Genomic DNA, 19282 nt, shown 5'->3' with positions numbered 1-19282 from the left:
TTGCTTCTTAGAAAGCTTCTGTGATGGCCATGAACTCAACTTATGTAGAGGATAAAGCAACCACATGTTGCAGCTGTGATTTCTAGTTTATGCACCAGGAATTCAACTGGAAGCAATAGCTAGTAATCGATTTTCTGGTGTCCTTGTTGGATGCGTAATCAACATCAACAAAACCTTCCAACTTCAGTGTGTTTCCAGTTTTCTCAAACTTGAGACCATAGTTTGAGGTTGTCTTTAGGTACCTTAGAAGCCATTTTAATCCTGTCCAATGATCTTCACTAGGATTGGACATAAATCTGCTCAAAGTGTTGACAGTATAGGTAATGTCTGACCTTGTGCTTATCATTGCATACATAAGACTTCCAATGGCTTTTTCATAAGGAATTTATTCCATATTTTTCTTTGATTTGTCATCTTTTGGGGATTGATCAATTGTGAACACAAAATGACAAACTAAAGGAACTTGAGTCTCTTTTCCATCCTCCACATTGAACCTCTTAATAACCTTTTCAATGACCAGCTTTTTCTCTTTTCTGTCTCTCTTAATTTTAGTACCTAGCATTTTCCTAGAAACTCCTATGTATTTCATCTCAAACTCACTGTTTAGGACATACTTTAGTTTTCTTATTTGGTTCTGATCTTTTCCCATAATAAGCAAGTCATCAAAATAGATCAGTAGGAAAGTTGCTACTTGTGAATTTAGATTTGTGAAGTACAAACATGTGTCAAATTTAGATCTGATGTAACCAACGTTAGTAACCAAAGAATCTATCTTCTTGTACCATTGCCTTGTAGATTGCTTCAGACCATATAGCAACCTTTTTAGTAAAAAAACCAATTCTCCTTCTTTAAATTCCACCTTGAATCCTTCAGGCTGCTCCATGTATATAGTTTCTTCAAGCTTTCCATTTAAAAATATTGTTCTTACATCCATTTGTTGTATGTCCCAGTCAAGTTGAATAGCTATAACAATCATCATTCTTATGGTCTTCATTTTAACAACTTGAGAGAAAATTTCTAGGTAGTCTACCCCTTCAACTTGTGTGATTTCTTTTGTAACTAATCTGGCCTTGTGTGCCTTAGGTTCATCATCCATCTTTCACTCTAAAAATCCATTTGCATCCTATAACTTTCTATCCTTCTAGTTTCAATGCTACTATCCAGGTTTTATTCTTCTTCAGAGAAGTGATTTCTCCATTCATTGTGAATTCCATCTCTTGGAGTGTTTGTTGTTGATAGCTTATTGATAGTTCTTAGGCACAACTTCCTTTGATTCTTTAGGTACTGCAAGAGCATAAGCAATGATGTCTGCTTCTCCATATCTGGCAGGGGGTCTTATTTCTCTTCTTGTCCTTTCTCTAACCAGTTGGTAATTCTCAAGATCATCATATTGGTTGTCTTCCTCAATGTCCTGACCAATTCTACCTTGATTTTGTGACTTGCATGCTGCAGTGGCTCCACCTTAATTTGTACTTCAGGTTGAGAGTTGTCACCTAAAACATCAGACAGAGTACCTTTCTCATTTCTTTTAAATGGAAAGTCATTCTCATTAAAAATAACATCTCCACTAATCAAAATTTTGTTAGTTTCTATTGATAGTAGTCTATAACCCTTGACACCAATTTGGTAGCCAAGAAAGACACATTTAATGGACCTCTTACCTAGCTTGTCTTCCATTGTGTGTGCATATGCAACACAACCAAGAGTTCTCAAATGCATTAGAGAAAGAGGCTTACCATTCCATAATTCTTCTGGAGTTTTAAGGTCAATAGCTCTACTAGGACTTCTATTTATAATTAATTAACATGAAGTGTACAAAGCTTCTCCCCAATATTTCTTGGACAAACCAGAATCAAGCAGTACACATCTTACTTTATTTAGAAGTGTTCTATTCATCCTTTCAGTAACCCCATTTTGTTGAGGGTTTTTGACACTAGTCCTAGGCCTTCTAATGCCTATTTCTACACATAGCTCATCAAACTCATCATTAATAAACTCAAGTCCATTATCAGCTCTTAGAGATTTTACCCTTTTGTCAGTTTGGTTTTCAACAAATATTTTCCAGCTTCTAAACATATTAAGACAATCATTTTTTTTTTGTTTCAATAGAAAAACCCATACATTTCTGCTATAATCATCTACAACAAATAGAAAATATTGATTACCACTAGGTGTCTTGACCCTACTTTCACCCCAAAGATCAGCATGTAGGTACTCCATCACCTGTTTTGCTCTATAATTGCTCCTTGAAAACTTGATCTTGTGTTGTTTTCTCTGCATACAGAGGTGGCCCAATCTGGCATGCCAGAGCTTGAAATCAATTTTGCCCTTGGTGACTCTTGTAGCTTGTGCAGGGTCATTGTTTTTCCACCCAGGAAGTATAAGCCATGTTTCTTAATGGCTCACATGACTAGTAATGAACCCTTAGTGATCCTCATAGTTCCCTTACCAGTTTTGTACTCAAATCCTTCATCATCAAGAGTGCCAAGAGATATCAAATTTCTCTTTAAGTCAAGAATGTGTCTAACATTCCTGAGAGTTTTGATAGTGCCATCATAGCTTATGATGGCAATGGTGCTAATACCAACAACTTGGCACTTGTGATCATTTCCCAGCACGACATTTCCACCATCAATCTTGGAGTAGTTAATAAACCAATCCTTGTATGGACTCATGTGGTAAGTATAGCCACTGTCAAGAATCCATTCATCGTGATCTTTGTGATCTGAACTCGTACATGCATCCCTTGACTTTGAAGATTCATCTTGAGCCTTGATTAAAAAACATCTCCATCTGAAGTGTAGTGATCATCAACTGCAACATTTGAATCACTGCCTTTCTCCTCTTCATCTTTGTTTTGCTTTTGCTTTTTCTTATCTCTAAGTTCCCAACAGATTCTGATCAAATGACCTATCTTGCCACAATGATGGCATTTTCTGGTTTCTTTTGGTCTTAATTTTGATCTTGTCTTCCCCCTTGGTCTTGAATTGTTCCTGAACTTAGACTGATCTCTGAACCTTGAATTTCTTCTCCTTGGTTCCTCGAATCATTAGGGCTTCATCAGTTTTGGTTTCTTGTTTTGCAACCTTCTACCAGTTGAGTTTTGCATCCCTTGATCTGAGAGTGCTCATTACATCTTCAAGAGTGAGATTGTCCCTGCTGTACATTATAACATTTCTCATTTCTTTGAACTAATCTAGCAAAGCATTCAATATGATTACAGATCTTCATCTTTGATTGTTTCTCCCATGTTAGTTAGAGACAAAACAATCTTATTAAGATCATCCAGGTTTTGCTCCAATGGAACAGTAGCATTCATCTTAAAGCCATATAATTTTCCCTTCAAGAAAATCTTGGTAGCTGTTGATTTTACCATATATGATTGCTCCAGTCTTTTCCAAATTCCCAAGGCTATTTTCTCCCCTATAACTTGTCTTAGAACATTATCAGCAAGATTCATTATGATTGCTGATCGAGCTTTTTTCATTATGGTTTCAGCTTCACCCTTCCTTATTGCATCTCTTTCCTTTTCAAATTTTTCAACTATTTCTTCTAGTGCGGAATCCAACTTCTGGTAGATCAAGATTGCCATCATCTTTTCTTTCGAAAGACTAAAGTCCACTGATCCATCAAATCTCCCTAGATCAAATCTGGTTGATGAAGAAGCCACTGATCAACCTTTCTTGATTCTTGGCAGCTTTAGTATTGAGTCTTGGATCCTCCAAGAACCGTGATATGATATCACTCTTGTAAATTCCTACAACACAAACTCAACACACACAAACATGCATAACAATTTCATACAAACCAGATATCAAACTAAGTTTAAAACCATACAAGTAATAGGCACAATTAAATCATAAAAACAGAGGAAAATTAAAAGCATGAGACAAGAAATTTATCTTAGTTCGGATCTCAATGTGAGTCCTACTCTAGCTCTCCCCCAATGAGTTTCTTCACTATGAAATATTGTTACACACACCAATTGAGAGATGTACAATTTGAGACACACACACACAGATATATAAGCTCTTAAACCACCATGATCGAGCAGCTTAAGACACCATCATTTAAAAAGTACCTTTTATTAAAAAAGAACTTTTTAAGGGACAATTGTTATACCCAAACTTCGGCTACACTTTAGAGTGTGACACGTGTCAATTAAGTGGAATATAAACTACCAGATATAATAACGATTATATCATTTAATGCAAAAAAGAATAACCCATTAAATACAGAATTAATAGAGTGTATTCATAACTCGCTGACTGTATAGTCTTAGGCGAGACAAGGATACAAGACTACTAATGTCTGTATTGACGAGACATCAACCTACTTTGGAATACGCAATCTCGAGAACAAGATTCATTTATAAGTAAAGTCATTCGAATCAAACACAGACAATGTATAACAAGACATCTATCTCGCTATACATTAGAGAATATTGACGAAGCGAATCGGTTGTTAAACACTTAGCGTATTTTCCACATTATAATAACTAAAGTGTATTAACTTAGAAATATGTAGGATATGATTGTCCAGTCTGTGAAGCCATATGGTCAAAGAGCAATTCTTAAGTTTGCTCAGTACAGTGGTGCTCATGCTATTATACTGGAAGGCATGTGATTAGCCAAGTCATCATTGATCATCTATAGCCAAGGCGAGATGCCACTACCCACGTCAGCGTCAACCGCCTTGAAGATAAGAATGATAAGCGGTTATGCAGTTATCAATTGTTATCTACACGTGTTTAAATGAAACGTGATTAAATCCCACGTTTCATGAAACATTTATGTAATTCAAATTTAAATGTAAATAACTGCCAACATACACTCCTATAAATAGGGGCAGATTCTACAGAAAAAAGACGGCAGATCTTTGAGAGAAAAAGATCACTAATTGTAATATTGTATCGAATACTCAAAAATATCTTGAATAAGATAAACTCATGGAGTATACAGATCTAACTGCAAAATCACATAAAATATTTGGTGTTATTATAATTATTATACTTATTAATTTTCCTACATATATCTGTGTTAAATTTATTACGAAAAGGCTCATTATTCATTAACGAAAATCTGTGTTAGCAGTTAGTATAGTATACATATATATATATATATATATCAATAATATATATTTTTTATTATTATTGTTAGTATGTATGTTTTGGTGAATGGTCTATGTATTTTTTATTATACGGTATATCATTTTTTAAAATGATATTTAAGTTCTATTTTCTATTATATTTTTTTTTGACATGGTATATAATTTTATTATCATCCTATATATATTTATTTTTATTTGTTGTTATTCTATATATATGGAATACTTCTCAATGGATATTACCCATTAATGGGTACTAAACAAATTTAACTATAAATATTAATTTTAAAAATATTAAACCATTAAATTTTAATAAGGTATATATTTTTTGTTATATAGTATATAAGTTTTATTGTATAGTATATCATTTTATTTTAACTTATGCATGTTTAATTTTTATTTTATTATATATAAAGGTGTTATATAATTTTGTAAGTATGGTGTAATTATTTTATAGTTGTATATAATTTTATTAATATGGTAGATACAATTTTTTTAATAATATTATATTATTTTATTTTATTTTTAATTGTAGGTATTTATATATATATATTTTGATCTATGGTATATAGTTTTTGTTCTCTGTTGTATATCATTTATTTAAGATGATATTTAGTTTTTATTTTATTATATATAAATTTTTTGGTATGTATACATATTTTAATAGTAGTATATATAATTTTGTAAGCATGATATATATTTTTTGAGTATAAATTTAGTATTGTTATAATTTTTTTGTGTTATGATTTTATTAGTACGATATATTAATTTTCAGTGATACGATAATGTTAAATAATATTATTTATATTTAATGATCTAATATATTTATTCGTTTTTGTTGCAATATAATAATATGTAATACTAAAAAATTATGTAACTTAATTTAATTATAATATATTTTTTTTAAAAAAAAAAATTAGTATATAGTTAAGAAATTTTTACACCAAAAATACAAATTACACACTTTATTACATATAAACCTACACACGGTTAAAGCAACTTTTTTACCTTTTCTTTATATTTTATTACACATATACCACATACACATCACATCTATGCACCAGTCACGTCAACTCACCTATCAACCATCATGCATCCCTCAATCACTTCCCTCTCTCTTTTTCTTTTGTTTTCCTTTGATTTTTTTATTTCATTTCAGTTTTTTTTTTTTTTTGAAATAACAAATAACCTCCATTGTTGAACCTTTAACTCCCCACGATTCCTCAACCATTTTCCCTCTCATTTTTGTTCTTCCAAATTTTTTCAACTCCCACTAAACCATCCCATAACCTTTTTCTCTCTTTCTTTTTGTTTCCCAATCTTTATATAAAATGGATGTGACCCGTTCTTCTTCATCTCCTTCCCCTGTTCAAAAAAAAAATTCAAAATGGGTTTGAAATCACTAGCTAATAAAGCTAAGGGAAAACGTCCTTTTATTGAGGAGGAAGACTCTGATTTTGCTCCTCCATTAACGAAGCGTGGGAGAGCTCCTCCTAAGAAGAAAACAAAGGTCCGTGTGCAAGAAAAAATGGCTGAAGATGTTTATGGGAAAAACAATAATGTTGGTGCTGCTGTTCGAACTGAGGTTTGTTTTCGGTTTCATTTTCGTTTCCCCCCATTTTAAACATTTTCTTGTATTTCCATTTCATCGTTTTGGTTTTTTCTGGTTTGTGATATTTTAGGTTTTTCATTTTAAAATTTCGTTTGGTTTTCTTTGGATTTTTAGGACTTTAATTTTGTTTAATCAATTTTATTTTGTTCTTGGGTTTGGCATTTTAGTTTGTTTCTTATTACTTTCGTTTCATTTTTGTTGTGTTTTATGTTCTGTTTGTGTTTCTAGTTTTTTTTAGATATTTTGAAACATTTGTTTTTGTTTTAGTGTCTCTAATCAGTGGGTTTTAGTTTTTTTTTTCTAGTTTTTTAATAGTTTAATATGTTTATGTATGATGTGTTTTGGGAATATTATTAGGTATAGTTGTTTGCTGTTCTTTTTTAGGTAACAATTCGATTTAGATGTTTGTAGTTTATATTCGTAGAGTTGTTTCTGCTTGTCAGTTTGTTTTTAGTTTTTTTATAGTTTTATTATAGTTTGTATACTTGTTTATTTACAATTTATATTTATTGCTGTTAATAAACTATAATAAAACTAAAATGAAACTATTAAGAAACGTTTAAATTTATTTCAGAAACTAACTATTTCTCAAAGTGTTTTCTCCTTTTCTTATTTCCAAAATAAATTCTTGCAAACAATTGAATTAAACTAATATAAAATAATGATGCAACTGTAAATCAACTTGAAAAACCACAACACTTAATTCAATTTAATATAGTTGTGGTCATTGTGCTTTTTCATCAGTTTTATTTGAATCAGATCAATTGAATTAATAGTTGTATTTTTCTCGTTTTGGTTTCATTTTGGTTGTTTTACAGTTTTGAAACGAGCGCGTATTTTCATCTTCATGGTTCGCTCTGTACAGCTGAAGGCTTAGTGCATGTGGTATTTTTGTAAATATTTGTATGTGGACTGTATAAATGTTTAATGGGCCGGCCCAAAGTATTTTTGTAATTTTTTTTCCTTTTTTGTATTTTTTTGTTTTTTTCCCTATAGTTAATGTATTTTTGATTAATTTTTATTAGCTAATTTATTATATTTTTCTTAATTTTTTTTTTAAAAAAATATTTACTAACTTAGTTTTGGGTCATTTAGTACAGTGCAATTACGATGGGCTCGACTATGAGACCAGCCCAAGTAATATTGCTGGACGTCAAGAGGTGACAAAAAGTGCAGTTATGAGTCTGAAGCAACATAACAAGGCTGTAGAGGAAATTACACTATATACTTTTTTTATATTATTTTTTTTATTTTTACTCTTTTTTTAAAGTCTATCATTTTTACTTTTTTTTTAAACATTGTACCAATTTTGCCCCTGTCACTTCAAGATACTCTCCATGTGATTCTCTTATGTCAGGGTATTTTAGGTATAATACATATAAAAAAAAGTATGTTTCAATTAAATATAAAATTAGAGGTAAATTTAATTAATTGATTAGTAAAAGTGGTATTTTTCAACTTAGCCCAAGGCTGTAAGGGTGTGAGGCCCAAACATGACCTCAGTCGACCGTTTTAGTTGAAAAACTACTAATTGTTCATTTTCAACGCCCCAATGGGCTTTTTCTGTAAGATGTCGTAATGGTAAGTGATGGAGAAAATAATCTAAGGTAATGAATATTGAACAATACGACATGTAAATAACTAAATATATCAATCTCTACATAATACAAATTATGAAATGAAATATTTGTCACAAAAATTAATAAAAATTTAACCCAAAAAAAAAGTTAAAATTAACAAAAACTATACATAAATAATAAATTTTAAGTTAATAAATATATATTTTTTATATTATAACTTTATAATATACACATATTATAATATTGTTAATTAAACTTTGATGTTATTAATTTTTTTTTTTCATAATTTAGATATTTTAATTTTAATATTCATTATATTTTTTGAATTATTTAATTATTAATTTATAAAATATATAATAAAAAAATAAATTTTAAATTTTAAAATATATAATTTACTAACAATATTTCTTATAGTTAGATACAAATTGGTATTACGAAAATAGAATGTATCAATCATTTAAATTCAAATATATTTTTAGTGTGTATAAATTATTTTGACATTTTTAATGAATATTTATTATGCAATTAAAATTGTATATCATAGATATTATCTATTAAATTTATTTAATTCAAATAATGTTATTTTTCTTATGTTAATATTTAGGGTATTTGACTTGTAGTTATATTTAAAATATTTGTTATTACTATATCTTATTTGTAGTCACCACTACATTTAAATTCATTATTATTATGATATCTCCACTACTACAAATATTAGAATTCGTGACGGTCCTAAAAACAATTTTTTTTTTAGGACCGTCGCTAAACCAATTAAGTTACTATTTAAAAATATCGAGAAAAATTTAGTATTCCCGATAGTTTAAAATCGCAATAAATAAAATAGGCGATATTTTTTAATAAAATGCAAATTTTTAGGAGAGCCCTATATACCCGACGGTTTAAAACTGTCGGGTATAGTATAGGCGACCATCGCCTATACTATACCCGACGATTTTAAACTGTTGGGTATAAGAGCCCATTAAAAATTCGTCACCTACTTCTCGCCACATTTCCCACGTGCCCACCTACTTCTTTTCTATTTTCAACATGCCCACCTATTTCTTCTCACATATTTCTTTTCCATTTTCCACACCCTAAAACGAAAATCTTAACTCTCCGAAACCCCACCCACGCCTCCGCACCATCACCCTCCTCTCTTCGCTGTCTTCCTCCCTCTCTCGATCTCCCTTTCTTCTCGTCTCTCTCATCCATCGATCTCCGCCCACCCTAATTGTTCCCTGTCAAGTCACATATTTTTCTCACTTGATCGCTTAATCTTTTCTTTTGAAATTCTAATATATATATATATATATATATATTATTTATAATGTTGTAAATAAAACTTTTATTTAATCCTTTAAAATAAAAGATAATATTTAATTTAATTCAAATTCAAATATAAATATCATATAACTGATTAACAGAAATTTGTTATATCATTTTATTTAATATTATATTTTTATTAAATACATTACCTAATAATATATTTAATTAACTAATTAAAAGATAATAATTAATTTCATTTGATTTATTTTCATAATAAAATAATCAAACAAAATTACCATGAGCCTTTATATGACATGCACCCTACACGTGTAAGTCCTATTTTAAGGTCCAAAATTATTTTTTTAATTTTACCACAAATAAGATTTATTATTTATTTTCCAATAAAATAATTGATTAATTTTCATTAGTCTCTTATTTTACAAGGATTAAAATAAATATTATTTTCACTAAAATAATATATTTTTCTCAATTATACTATTTAAGAGTAATATTATATTTAACTAATTAATATAGTTTTATCAAATAAAATAAAATAGTTAAATAGTATTTAATTACACAATTCATAATTGTTATAATTATTCAAAATCATAATTTTCAAAAATTACTATTTTTCCCTTAAGAATTATTTCTCGTAGAAATTAATTCTTACTTAAATTTCCTCATCATATTAAATCTTCTCTTGTACAATGTTGTATAAAGGTGACTTAGAGACCATGGACCTATATTTTGAAGCTCCAATAAATACTTGATTATTATTGATATGATTAATAGAATAATTCAGTTTATTAATTCTATTATTACTCTACTATAAATATAAAATTGCACTCTTTGACAATATAGAGTTATATTTATAGAATTCTTAGTATTAGTCTGTTGATATAATTAATAAAAGTTGTTGTCCCTCCAATTATTAGTTCATAATTAGAGTTGGTCAAAATTACTATTTTACTCTTCTAATTATCTCTTGACTCCTTATGTATCATTAATGCAATGTGAACAGTTAATCTATAATCTACTAACAGATTTGGATCCAACTGTTAGCACTCCCAAAATTAACACTATAAGGGCTCGTTTGGTACGTCGTATTGTGTTGTATTGTATTGTATTAGTATTATTTAATACAATATTATGTTTGGTATTGACTTGTCTTAATCTATTATATTGTATTAGTATTATTTAATTTGAGTCCCGGTCTCAGGTCCGGGTCTTGGTCCTGAGTCGGGTTCGGATTCGGGTCCAGGTCGGGGTCCAGGTGCGGGTCCGGGTCAGATTCCAGGTCTGAGTCTGGGTCAGGGTTGGGGTAGGGGGTCGGGGTCCGGGCCGGAATCGAGTCAGGGTCCGGGTTTGGGTCCAGGTCCAGGGTCTGGGTCGGGGTCCAGGTTCGGGTCAGGGTCGGGGTCTAGGTATGGGGTCGAGGTCCGGGTCCAGGGTCGGGGTCGGGGTCGGGGTCGGGGTTCGGGTCCAAGATCAGGTCTAGGTTCGGGATCGGGTTCGGGTTCAGGTCGGGGTCGGGGTTCGTGTCCGGGTCCAGGATTCGGGTGAGGGGTTCGAGTCCAGATTCGAGTCCCGGGTTCCGGGTTGGGGTTTGGGTCTGGGGTCGAGGTCCAGGTTCGGGGTCAGGGGTTCGACTTCAGATCTGAGTCCCGGTCCCGCGTCGGGGTTTGGGTCTGGGGTCGGGGTCCAAGTTCGAGGTCGGGGTCCGGGTATGGGTCCCATGTCCGGATTGGAGATTGGTGTTGACCCCGAATCCTTTGTAAATATTATAATACAAGCTAATACGAACCATTTGTTATGTATTAAATAATGCAACATACATTGTATTAAAAATTTTAGTCGTAATAATTAATACAATACATTACTTTATCCAAACATAGTGTTATTTATTATTTAATACAATACGACCTTTATACGACGTACCAAATAAGCCCTAAGGGAACTAATATTCGATCCTTTCGGAAAGCTTGGATTCTATTATTGTATAACATGTTTCCAGCCACTCAGGTCATTAAGATCCCAAAATAGAAATTGTAAGAGTCATCTTCTTTGAGAAACTTTAACGAGTGAATCAAAGAACTCAATGAACACAAATATGAGTTTATGTATACCCATGATTCAGACATATCTACTAATGATCATCATTGTGATATGAATAATTCTCTCACAATAAACGACATGTTGATGAAAGATGTTATTACATATCGGTACCGTCATGTATATTTGAATAATACACAATACCTTTGCTACATGTTTATCCACATATGTGATCAAAATCAAAATCACATACTAAAGTATAGTGTATAGTAAATTGTACTTAGTAGTTCTATATTAAAGATTCTTTTACTTGAATACACTACCGACTAGTTTTATTCATATTGTATAATCTTAATTCTCTTGTACGACCTTACAAGATTATACCTTCTCCATATGAATAAGGAATTTTCAGATATTTATATATTATACTTCTATAATTAATATATTCACATATCTTATAATTGTATTTCATGTATTTTATAATATATTATCCATTAATTATTTACTTTTAGGGCATAAATCCCAACAATGAACTCTACATTTCAATTGAAATATATTGCCTTACGTTTTTCTTGGGCTTGGAAATAGGTCACTCATCTGCAGGCATTTCTATTTCTCAACGACCATTGACATTACAATTGTTGAATGATATAGAGCCAATGTGCCTTCCACACCCATGGAACCCAATATCAAACTTAGTAAAGATGGTAATCCTCTCCCTAATCCAACTATATATAGATGACTTATTGGTAAGCTCATTTACTTATCTATTATTCGTGTGAACATATCTTTTAATGTAAATACTCTCAATCAATACTTATATGATCTTGAAACTTCCCATCTTCATGTTGTGCATCTTATATTACAATATCTCTAAGGCACATCAGGTCAAGGCCTCTTTTTTCATTCAAATTCTCAAACTATCTTAATTAAGTGCCTTTGCTGATTCTAATTTCAAAGATGTAGAAGTACATCTAAATTTTTTTTTTTCTTATGCAAATTGGGGTTCTTGTACTGATACTCACAGGTCAATCAATAGATATTGCTTCTTTCTTTGTCAATCTGTCATCTCTTGGAAGTCCAAGAAGCAGCCCACAATCTCCAAATCTTCTGTTGAAGCCGAGTACAGAGCAATGGTCATTGCCACATATGAGATAACATAGATTCTAGCATTATTAAAAGACTTTGGCATCAATCACACTAGTCCACCCATCATTTACTGCGACAATACAACAACTATACACATCTCCAAAAACTTATTTTTTTATGAGCCCACAAAGCACATTAACATTGATTATCACATTTTTTAGGAGAACATAGATCCAACAAGGGTGCCTCAAATTCTTCATTTCTCTACAAATAATAATATTGCAGACCTATTAACCAAACCTCTCTTTCCCAATTAATTCAAAACTGTGTATCCATGAATGTTCATAATTTATATACTTTATCTTGAGGGAGGTATATTAAATTGGGTTATTTTGTATAATGGGCCTAAGTTATTGGGCTTTTCTCTTTGGTTTGCCGTGTATCTATATTTCTTTGTATAGACTTTTTCATTCAATTAGGAGAATAATATAAAATACATTTTGTACTCTAATAAAAATAGAATGATTTGTATCATAGTGTTTTAAATTAATATTCCGGAAGCGGATCTTCTGTCTAGGATTCCTGTCCATTTTGCTGTCCACCCAATTAAAATAGTCCAAGTCATTAATGAATTAATATTACCATTTTAACATCTATCTTTTTATTAACAGTACCGTTAAGAGTATAAGTATTAATATATATACATATATATGTTTAATAAATAAAGACATATTAGTGCAGTGGGACCTAGCTATAAAATTTTTAAATTTGATTCAAGTGAAAAACACTTTCTTATTATTTTGTTATTATTTTTGTTTGGCAGATTATTATTATTATTATTATTATTATTATTATTATTATTATTATTATTTTTTTCTTTTCTACTTTATCCAACAAAATGGTTTTTCATATGTAAAAACAAGTTATATGATTTCAAATTAAATTGTATTATATATTTAATTGATGAAAAAATTAATCCTATTATAAATATATATATTGAAATATATATATATCTATTAAATAATAATAATAATAATAATATATTTGAACCCAATTCTATATTCTTTTTCGAATTTTACTATAATTTTTTACTTCAAAAACTAAGCTTAATTGAAAAGAAATACATAAAATAATATACTACACTAAAAAAACATTTCTCTCTAGTCATTTTAGATATCATGCACGTATATCTAGTGTTCTTCATTTTCAAATTGATGAAGTTCAAATATATAATTTTTTTGTAGAGAATAAATTTGCTAGATATCATAAAACAACCAATTTTACTTATATTTAATTATATGCATAAGTGATTAAAGAATTGAACTATCTTATTTAAAAAAAAATCATCAAATTGATCAATAAGTATACATAACCATAGTAGAAGTAAGAACAATTCTTACTGAAAAAATAATAATAAAAAATAAGACTGATTATTGTACTAAAAATATGAAAAAAAGAAATTATTTATAACATAAATATCTAATTTAACTCTTAGATGCAGATAAATACTTAAATTTATTTTTTACAGTAATAATATCAATTAAAAATGAGACATGAATAATGACTTGACACTTAAATATTTACACGTTAATTTATTTTAAAAATAAAAAAGTAAAACAAAATATAAAAAGTAAAACAAAATATAGAAAGTTAATTTATTTTTTTTTTTTTAAAAAAAAGAGAGAATATGAGAAGTCTTAGTTTCATTCTTTCATAATAGAAAGAAAAGTGGACCCTAAATTAATGTGTATTTGATACTCAGCATTTATTATGAAAATATGTAATATATATTAGCAAAGTTAACAGAATCAATATCTAGAAATTAAGTTAGAGTTTTGCTGTTAATTTATTAATGACATGGAGTATTTTAATTGGGTGGACAGCAAAATGTACAGGATTCCTAGACAGAGGATCCGCTTCCTAATATTCCTTACCAGGACTTGTAGTTTTTCTTTTATTGATCGCATTCTCAGCAATATTAAACCCTTTTTTATTTGAATGTATTGGTTGGTACTATAATTCAACAACAATAAAAGGAAATAATTAGGTGGAATAATATATATTTAATAAGATCAAATAAGAACCGAACTCGAATATATAGTGCAAAATGCAAATGAATATGCATACAGTTTTTATTTTGATTTAAACCAAACAACTGAACATTGAACAATGTACAATACATAAAGCAAACAGTATTGTGTTGTCACGCACTACTTGTCTGTACTATATAGTATAGAATCACATTGTTCACAACAAGCCAAGAAAAAGCCTATATATGGAACGAGAGAGAGCAGAGCCTAACTACGCAACAATCAAAACACACCATCAATTCATAAAATATATATAATATATAGATAGAGATAGAGTAGAGGGTCGCATCGCATCATATGTCACTTGCATTATTTTTTTATTAGCTTTGTCATGAACATATTGTAATATTACTCGTTCATGTTATTGATAGTGGCTAACTAACGGCGGAAGCTGACGGGTCGAACTTCACGTTGGAGAGCGTCAACCTCATCGTCACGGAGCTTAACGGCGGTGTAGGTAGCAGCACCAGCCAAGGCCCCAAGTGTTGGTGCCACCAAGAATACCCACAGTGCTTTGTAGTTACCTGCAGCCACAGCAGGGCCTAGTGTCCGAACTGGGTTCATTGAACCTCCACTTGCCGGCCTGCATGCATGACTCTCATTATATTAATGTGGCAATCTTGAGTTGTTAACTAATATGTGAAATTCCAATATTAATTTGTATTTTCACCTCCAAATTTGTACTACTTTAAATTATGGTACCAATAATAGAGTTAATATATGTATTCTATCTGACAAGTCAGATATTTTGACTTAACAGTTTTCTTTTCTTCATATCTAGCTGATTGACTGATTTGATTCTTTTAATCCCACCACTCATATCTAGTCTCAGGGACTCAGATACAACGACATGCCAAAAGTTCTTTATTGCTTGTATTAAAAAATAAATTAATTATTATTCTTTTCTAAAGTATCATTATTATATTTTTAATGTAACAAGACTTTTTATTCCTTAATTTTTCGTGATAATATGCTGGCATCAGTATCATTACTCTATACTGATTCCAACCAACATTTACCTTTTTTGTTTTAACAACCATTCGAGCTTTTAGTAATAATGTCACCTAAAATCTATTTACTTAACAAATAAGTTTTAGTGTCAAAAGAAGAAAATAAAGAATGTTACCCTGCAATAAGAATGTTTAGCATAACTGTAGCACCAACTGCAATACCGGCCAACTCTCCCACCTATTAAAACATACGCACATTCTTATTAATTTGATAAGATTAATTAACCAAAGAAGTAGTTAAATGAGTTTATATATATGTACCGCGCGCGTGTCGGTAGCAACAGCAGTAACAACGAACAAGAGATTAAAGGTAATAACAAACTCGAGCACAAAAGCCTGGCCGAGGCTGGTGGAAGGAACAGTAACGCCACCGGACATGAAAGGATGGAACACAGCTTTGAGAAGAAAGGAAGCACAGATTGAACCGGACACTTGGGCCAAGATGTAACCGGGTACATGGGCCCAAGGGAAGTGGCGCAGAGCTGCGAAAGCTAAGGTCAGAGACGGGTTCAAATGGGCCCCCGAGATGTGGCCCGTCGACAGTATCACTATCATCACCGCAAGCCCAGCGCAGGCTGCGTTCCCAATCAGAGTCTCTGCACCGTTGTACTTTTGGTTCACTATTGGCCCTGCTGTTGCTGCGAATATCAGTATGAACGTTCCCACAAACTCTGCTCCTAGCTGCATATATACATATTCTTATAAATAATGTAACAATCATAGTCCATCCATGGCCCTGTAAAATTAATCTGTTTCTATAAATATATTAATTTAATTTAATTTAATTGTACCTTGCGAGTGAGCGAGACATTAGGAGTGGGGAAATCAGTGAGGCAAGAGTGAGGCTCACCCCAGGTTGGGGCGCTCACTGGCAAGCACTTGCATCTCGGCATCGATTTCCGATCATATGATAATGAGTCTATTCTGTATGATGATATTAATGGAGCTGGAGTCCCTGGAGTCGCCGGAGCCGACGCTGCCGTTGGTGATCCTATCTCTGTTTCTGGCATTTTTTTTTTTTCTAATGTTTTGATATCTTTGATGAGACTATTTTTTTTTTTTGGTTTTTTTTATTAATAAATAAAAAGGGTAGAAATTTATGAATTGAAAGGACAGACTTTACATGTTTTTAAAGATTTTTTTAAAGGTTTTCTCTAAGGAATTGAATTAACTACCGCCAGTGTGTTGGGTAGTATAACTATATACTGAATTTAATTATAGCTCATTACTTATAGAGAATTGTAAATATAAATTTCAAACATGTAAACATCAAACTTTTTTTTTTTTTTTTGGTTTTATAGAAAGAAGAGATAATAAGAGATATTATTACATGCTTTGAAGGCTTTTATAAATGTTTTTGCTAAGGAATAGGTAAAATATTGAGGAAGTGAGCCAGGCTTTTCACAGACTAGATAAATATGATTTCGTATGAGTTTTTGATGAAGATCATGGAGTGGAAGAACGAATTAGAAATATGCAGAAGAAAAGTGAATCACAAACAAAAGATGTAAAGAAATGAAGATGAAGACGAAGAAAGTATAATAATAATTGAAGCAAGGTAGAACAGAACGAGTGTGATGAAAAGAGAGGCAACGGAGGCTATTCTTATAGAGTGTAGGCTTATAGCAGTATATCAGTATATGATACTTTTCTTCACCAAATATTATCAATAATAATTGTTCAAAAAAAAAAATATATATTAATAATAAGAAAGTCTTTTTATACCATAATCTCCCCACTTTACTTTGACTAAATTACACAACTCAGCAATAATTTTACTGTGTAACTAGAATTTCTAAACGCTATCAAAATTTAGACAAACAGACATGATTTTTTTAAAAAAAAAAAAAAAATCACAAGCACAGATAATTAAACTACTCAAAACTATTATAAATTATAAAAAAAAAAAAATGTAAACAGTAAAAGTTGTATTAAAAAAAAAAATTGGGTGAAGATTTTTATTTTTATTGTTATTTTATTAAAATATTGATTTGAAAATATCACTTTTAATGCTCTTAATTCTTTGTTAGTATGAGACTATAATTATAAATATGGGCCGGACTTTTTTGACCACATGATCAAACACGAGACATGAGCACGACCTGATACAAAAATATGAGTTTGGGTATGATAAGACATAATATTACAAAATGGCACGACATAATTAATATGCAAAATATATGTGTAAGTATGACATGATAAATCTAAAAATACAACAAATAAACTAATTATAATTTAAAAAATAATCAAATATACGTAGGACACGACACTTTAAAAAATTTGATAATTTAATAATAATATTAAATATTTTTTATAAATTATAATCAATTAAAATAATAGTAAAAATTCCAATTTTATTATTAATTATAATTATTTTTTTTATATGATTGTGTATAATTAAAATTATATAAAATGAAAATAAACAAATATATATAATTTAGTAATTAGATCATTAATTTTAATAAAAATGTGGAACACAAATTTGAGCCTCCATAAAAAATGAGATTGTCTGTTTAAGAAAAAGGGTTGGCACGAGTCTGAGCACGACATAAAAATACTAAATTATATCCTATAAAATTTTCGGCACGGTACAACAGGATTCATATTTTTATGGCCTAGCACACTACAAGAAAAGCAATTTTTGCCGGCGCAGTTGACCAATTGCGCCGGCAAAAGTTGTCAGCATTAATGAGATGCTGAATTTGGGATTGGATTCAGCTATACCTTTTACCGGCGCAATGAAATGCGCCGGTAAAAGATGAATACTGAACCGCCAAATGGCGCGAACACATGTCCAATTCTGTAAGGCTTTTACCGGCGCACAATTGCGCCGGTAAAAGTTTCCCAAATTTTGGTGGGAATGTTAACCGCCCTCGTGAAAATTTGGGGGGGAAATAAAACGCGTGGTAGGTGGGGTTACTTTTACCGGCGCATTACTGCGCCGGTAAAAGTGTTAGTGAAACGCGCGTTTCACTCCTAGGTCAGAGTAAATTTATTAAAAAACTTTTACCGGCGCAATTGGATGCGCCGGTAAAAGTAGTAATATGTATCAGGGGGCACGAAGCCCCCTTTCTTCCCCATTTCATTTGCAGAGCCTCCATCGCCCCCTCTCTCTCCTTCTCTCTAGTTCTCTCTCGTTCTCTCTCTCCTTTCCCTCTCAATCTCTATCAAACTCTCTCAATCTCTCTTAATTTTTTCTCAAAATCTCTCTTTCCCACTCAATCTCTCTTTTTTCATCAATTTTTTCCCCAAAAAAAAACTCCGACCACCACTCCGTCCTCACCACCGCACCGCCGCCGTCCACACCACCGCACCCCCATACGCCGGCTGCAAGCTATTTTTTTAATTTTAATGTATTGTTTAAAAATTTAAATTTTTATATATGTGTATGTGTATTATGGTATATATGTATGTATATGGATGTGTATGTATGTATGTATATATGTGTATGTGAGTGTATATACGTATATGTGTATG

At 31.0% G+C, this 19282-nt stretch overlaps 1 protein-coding gene across 1 annotated transcript; it reads right to left on the bottom strand.

Annotated features, from left to right (window-relative positions):
• Window positions 1-14803: 14803 nt before the first annotated feature.
• On the bottom strand, window positions 14804-17404 carry LOC133031780 (probable aquaporin NIP5-1). Its single transcript, XM_061105443.1, has 4 exons — window positions 16597-17404; window positions 16067-16486; window positions 15922-15983; window positions 14804-15378 (listed from the first exon to the last, which is right to left on the bottom strand). The coding sequence occupies exons 1-4, from the start codon at window positions 16813-16815 to the stop codon at window positions 15174-15176; spliced, it is 906 nt and encodes a 301-aa protein (XP_060961426.1). The 5' UTR covers window positions 16816-17404; the 3' UTR covers window positions 14804-15173.
• Between the last annotated feature and the right edge of the window lie 1878 nt (window positions 17405-19282).

This window comes from Cannabis sativa, chromosome X, assembly GCF_029168945.1.
Source record: "Cannabis sativa cultivar Pink pepper isolate KNU-18-1 chromosome X, ASM2916894v1, whole genome shotgun sequence".
NCBI classification, from domain to species: Eukaryota; Viridiplantae; Streptophyta; class Magnoliopsida; order Rosales; family Cannabaceae; genus Cannabis; species Cannabis sativa.
This window is presented reverse-complemented; position numbering and strand designations above follow the sequence as displayed.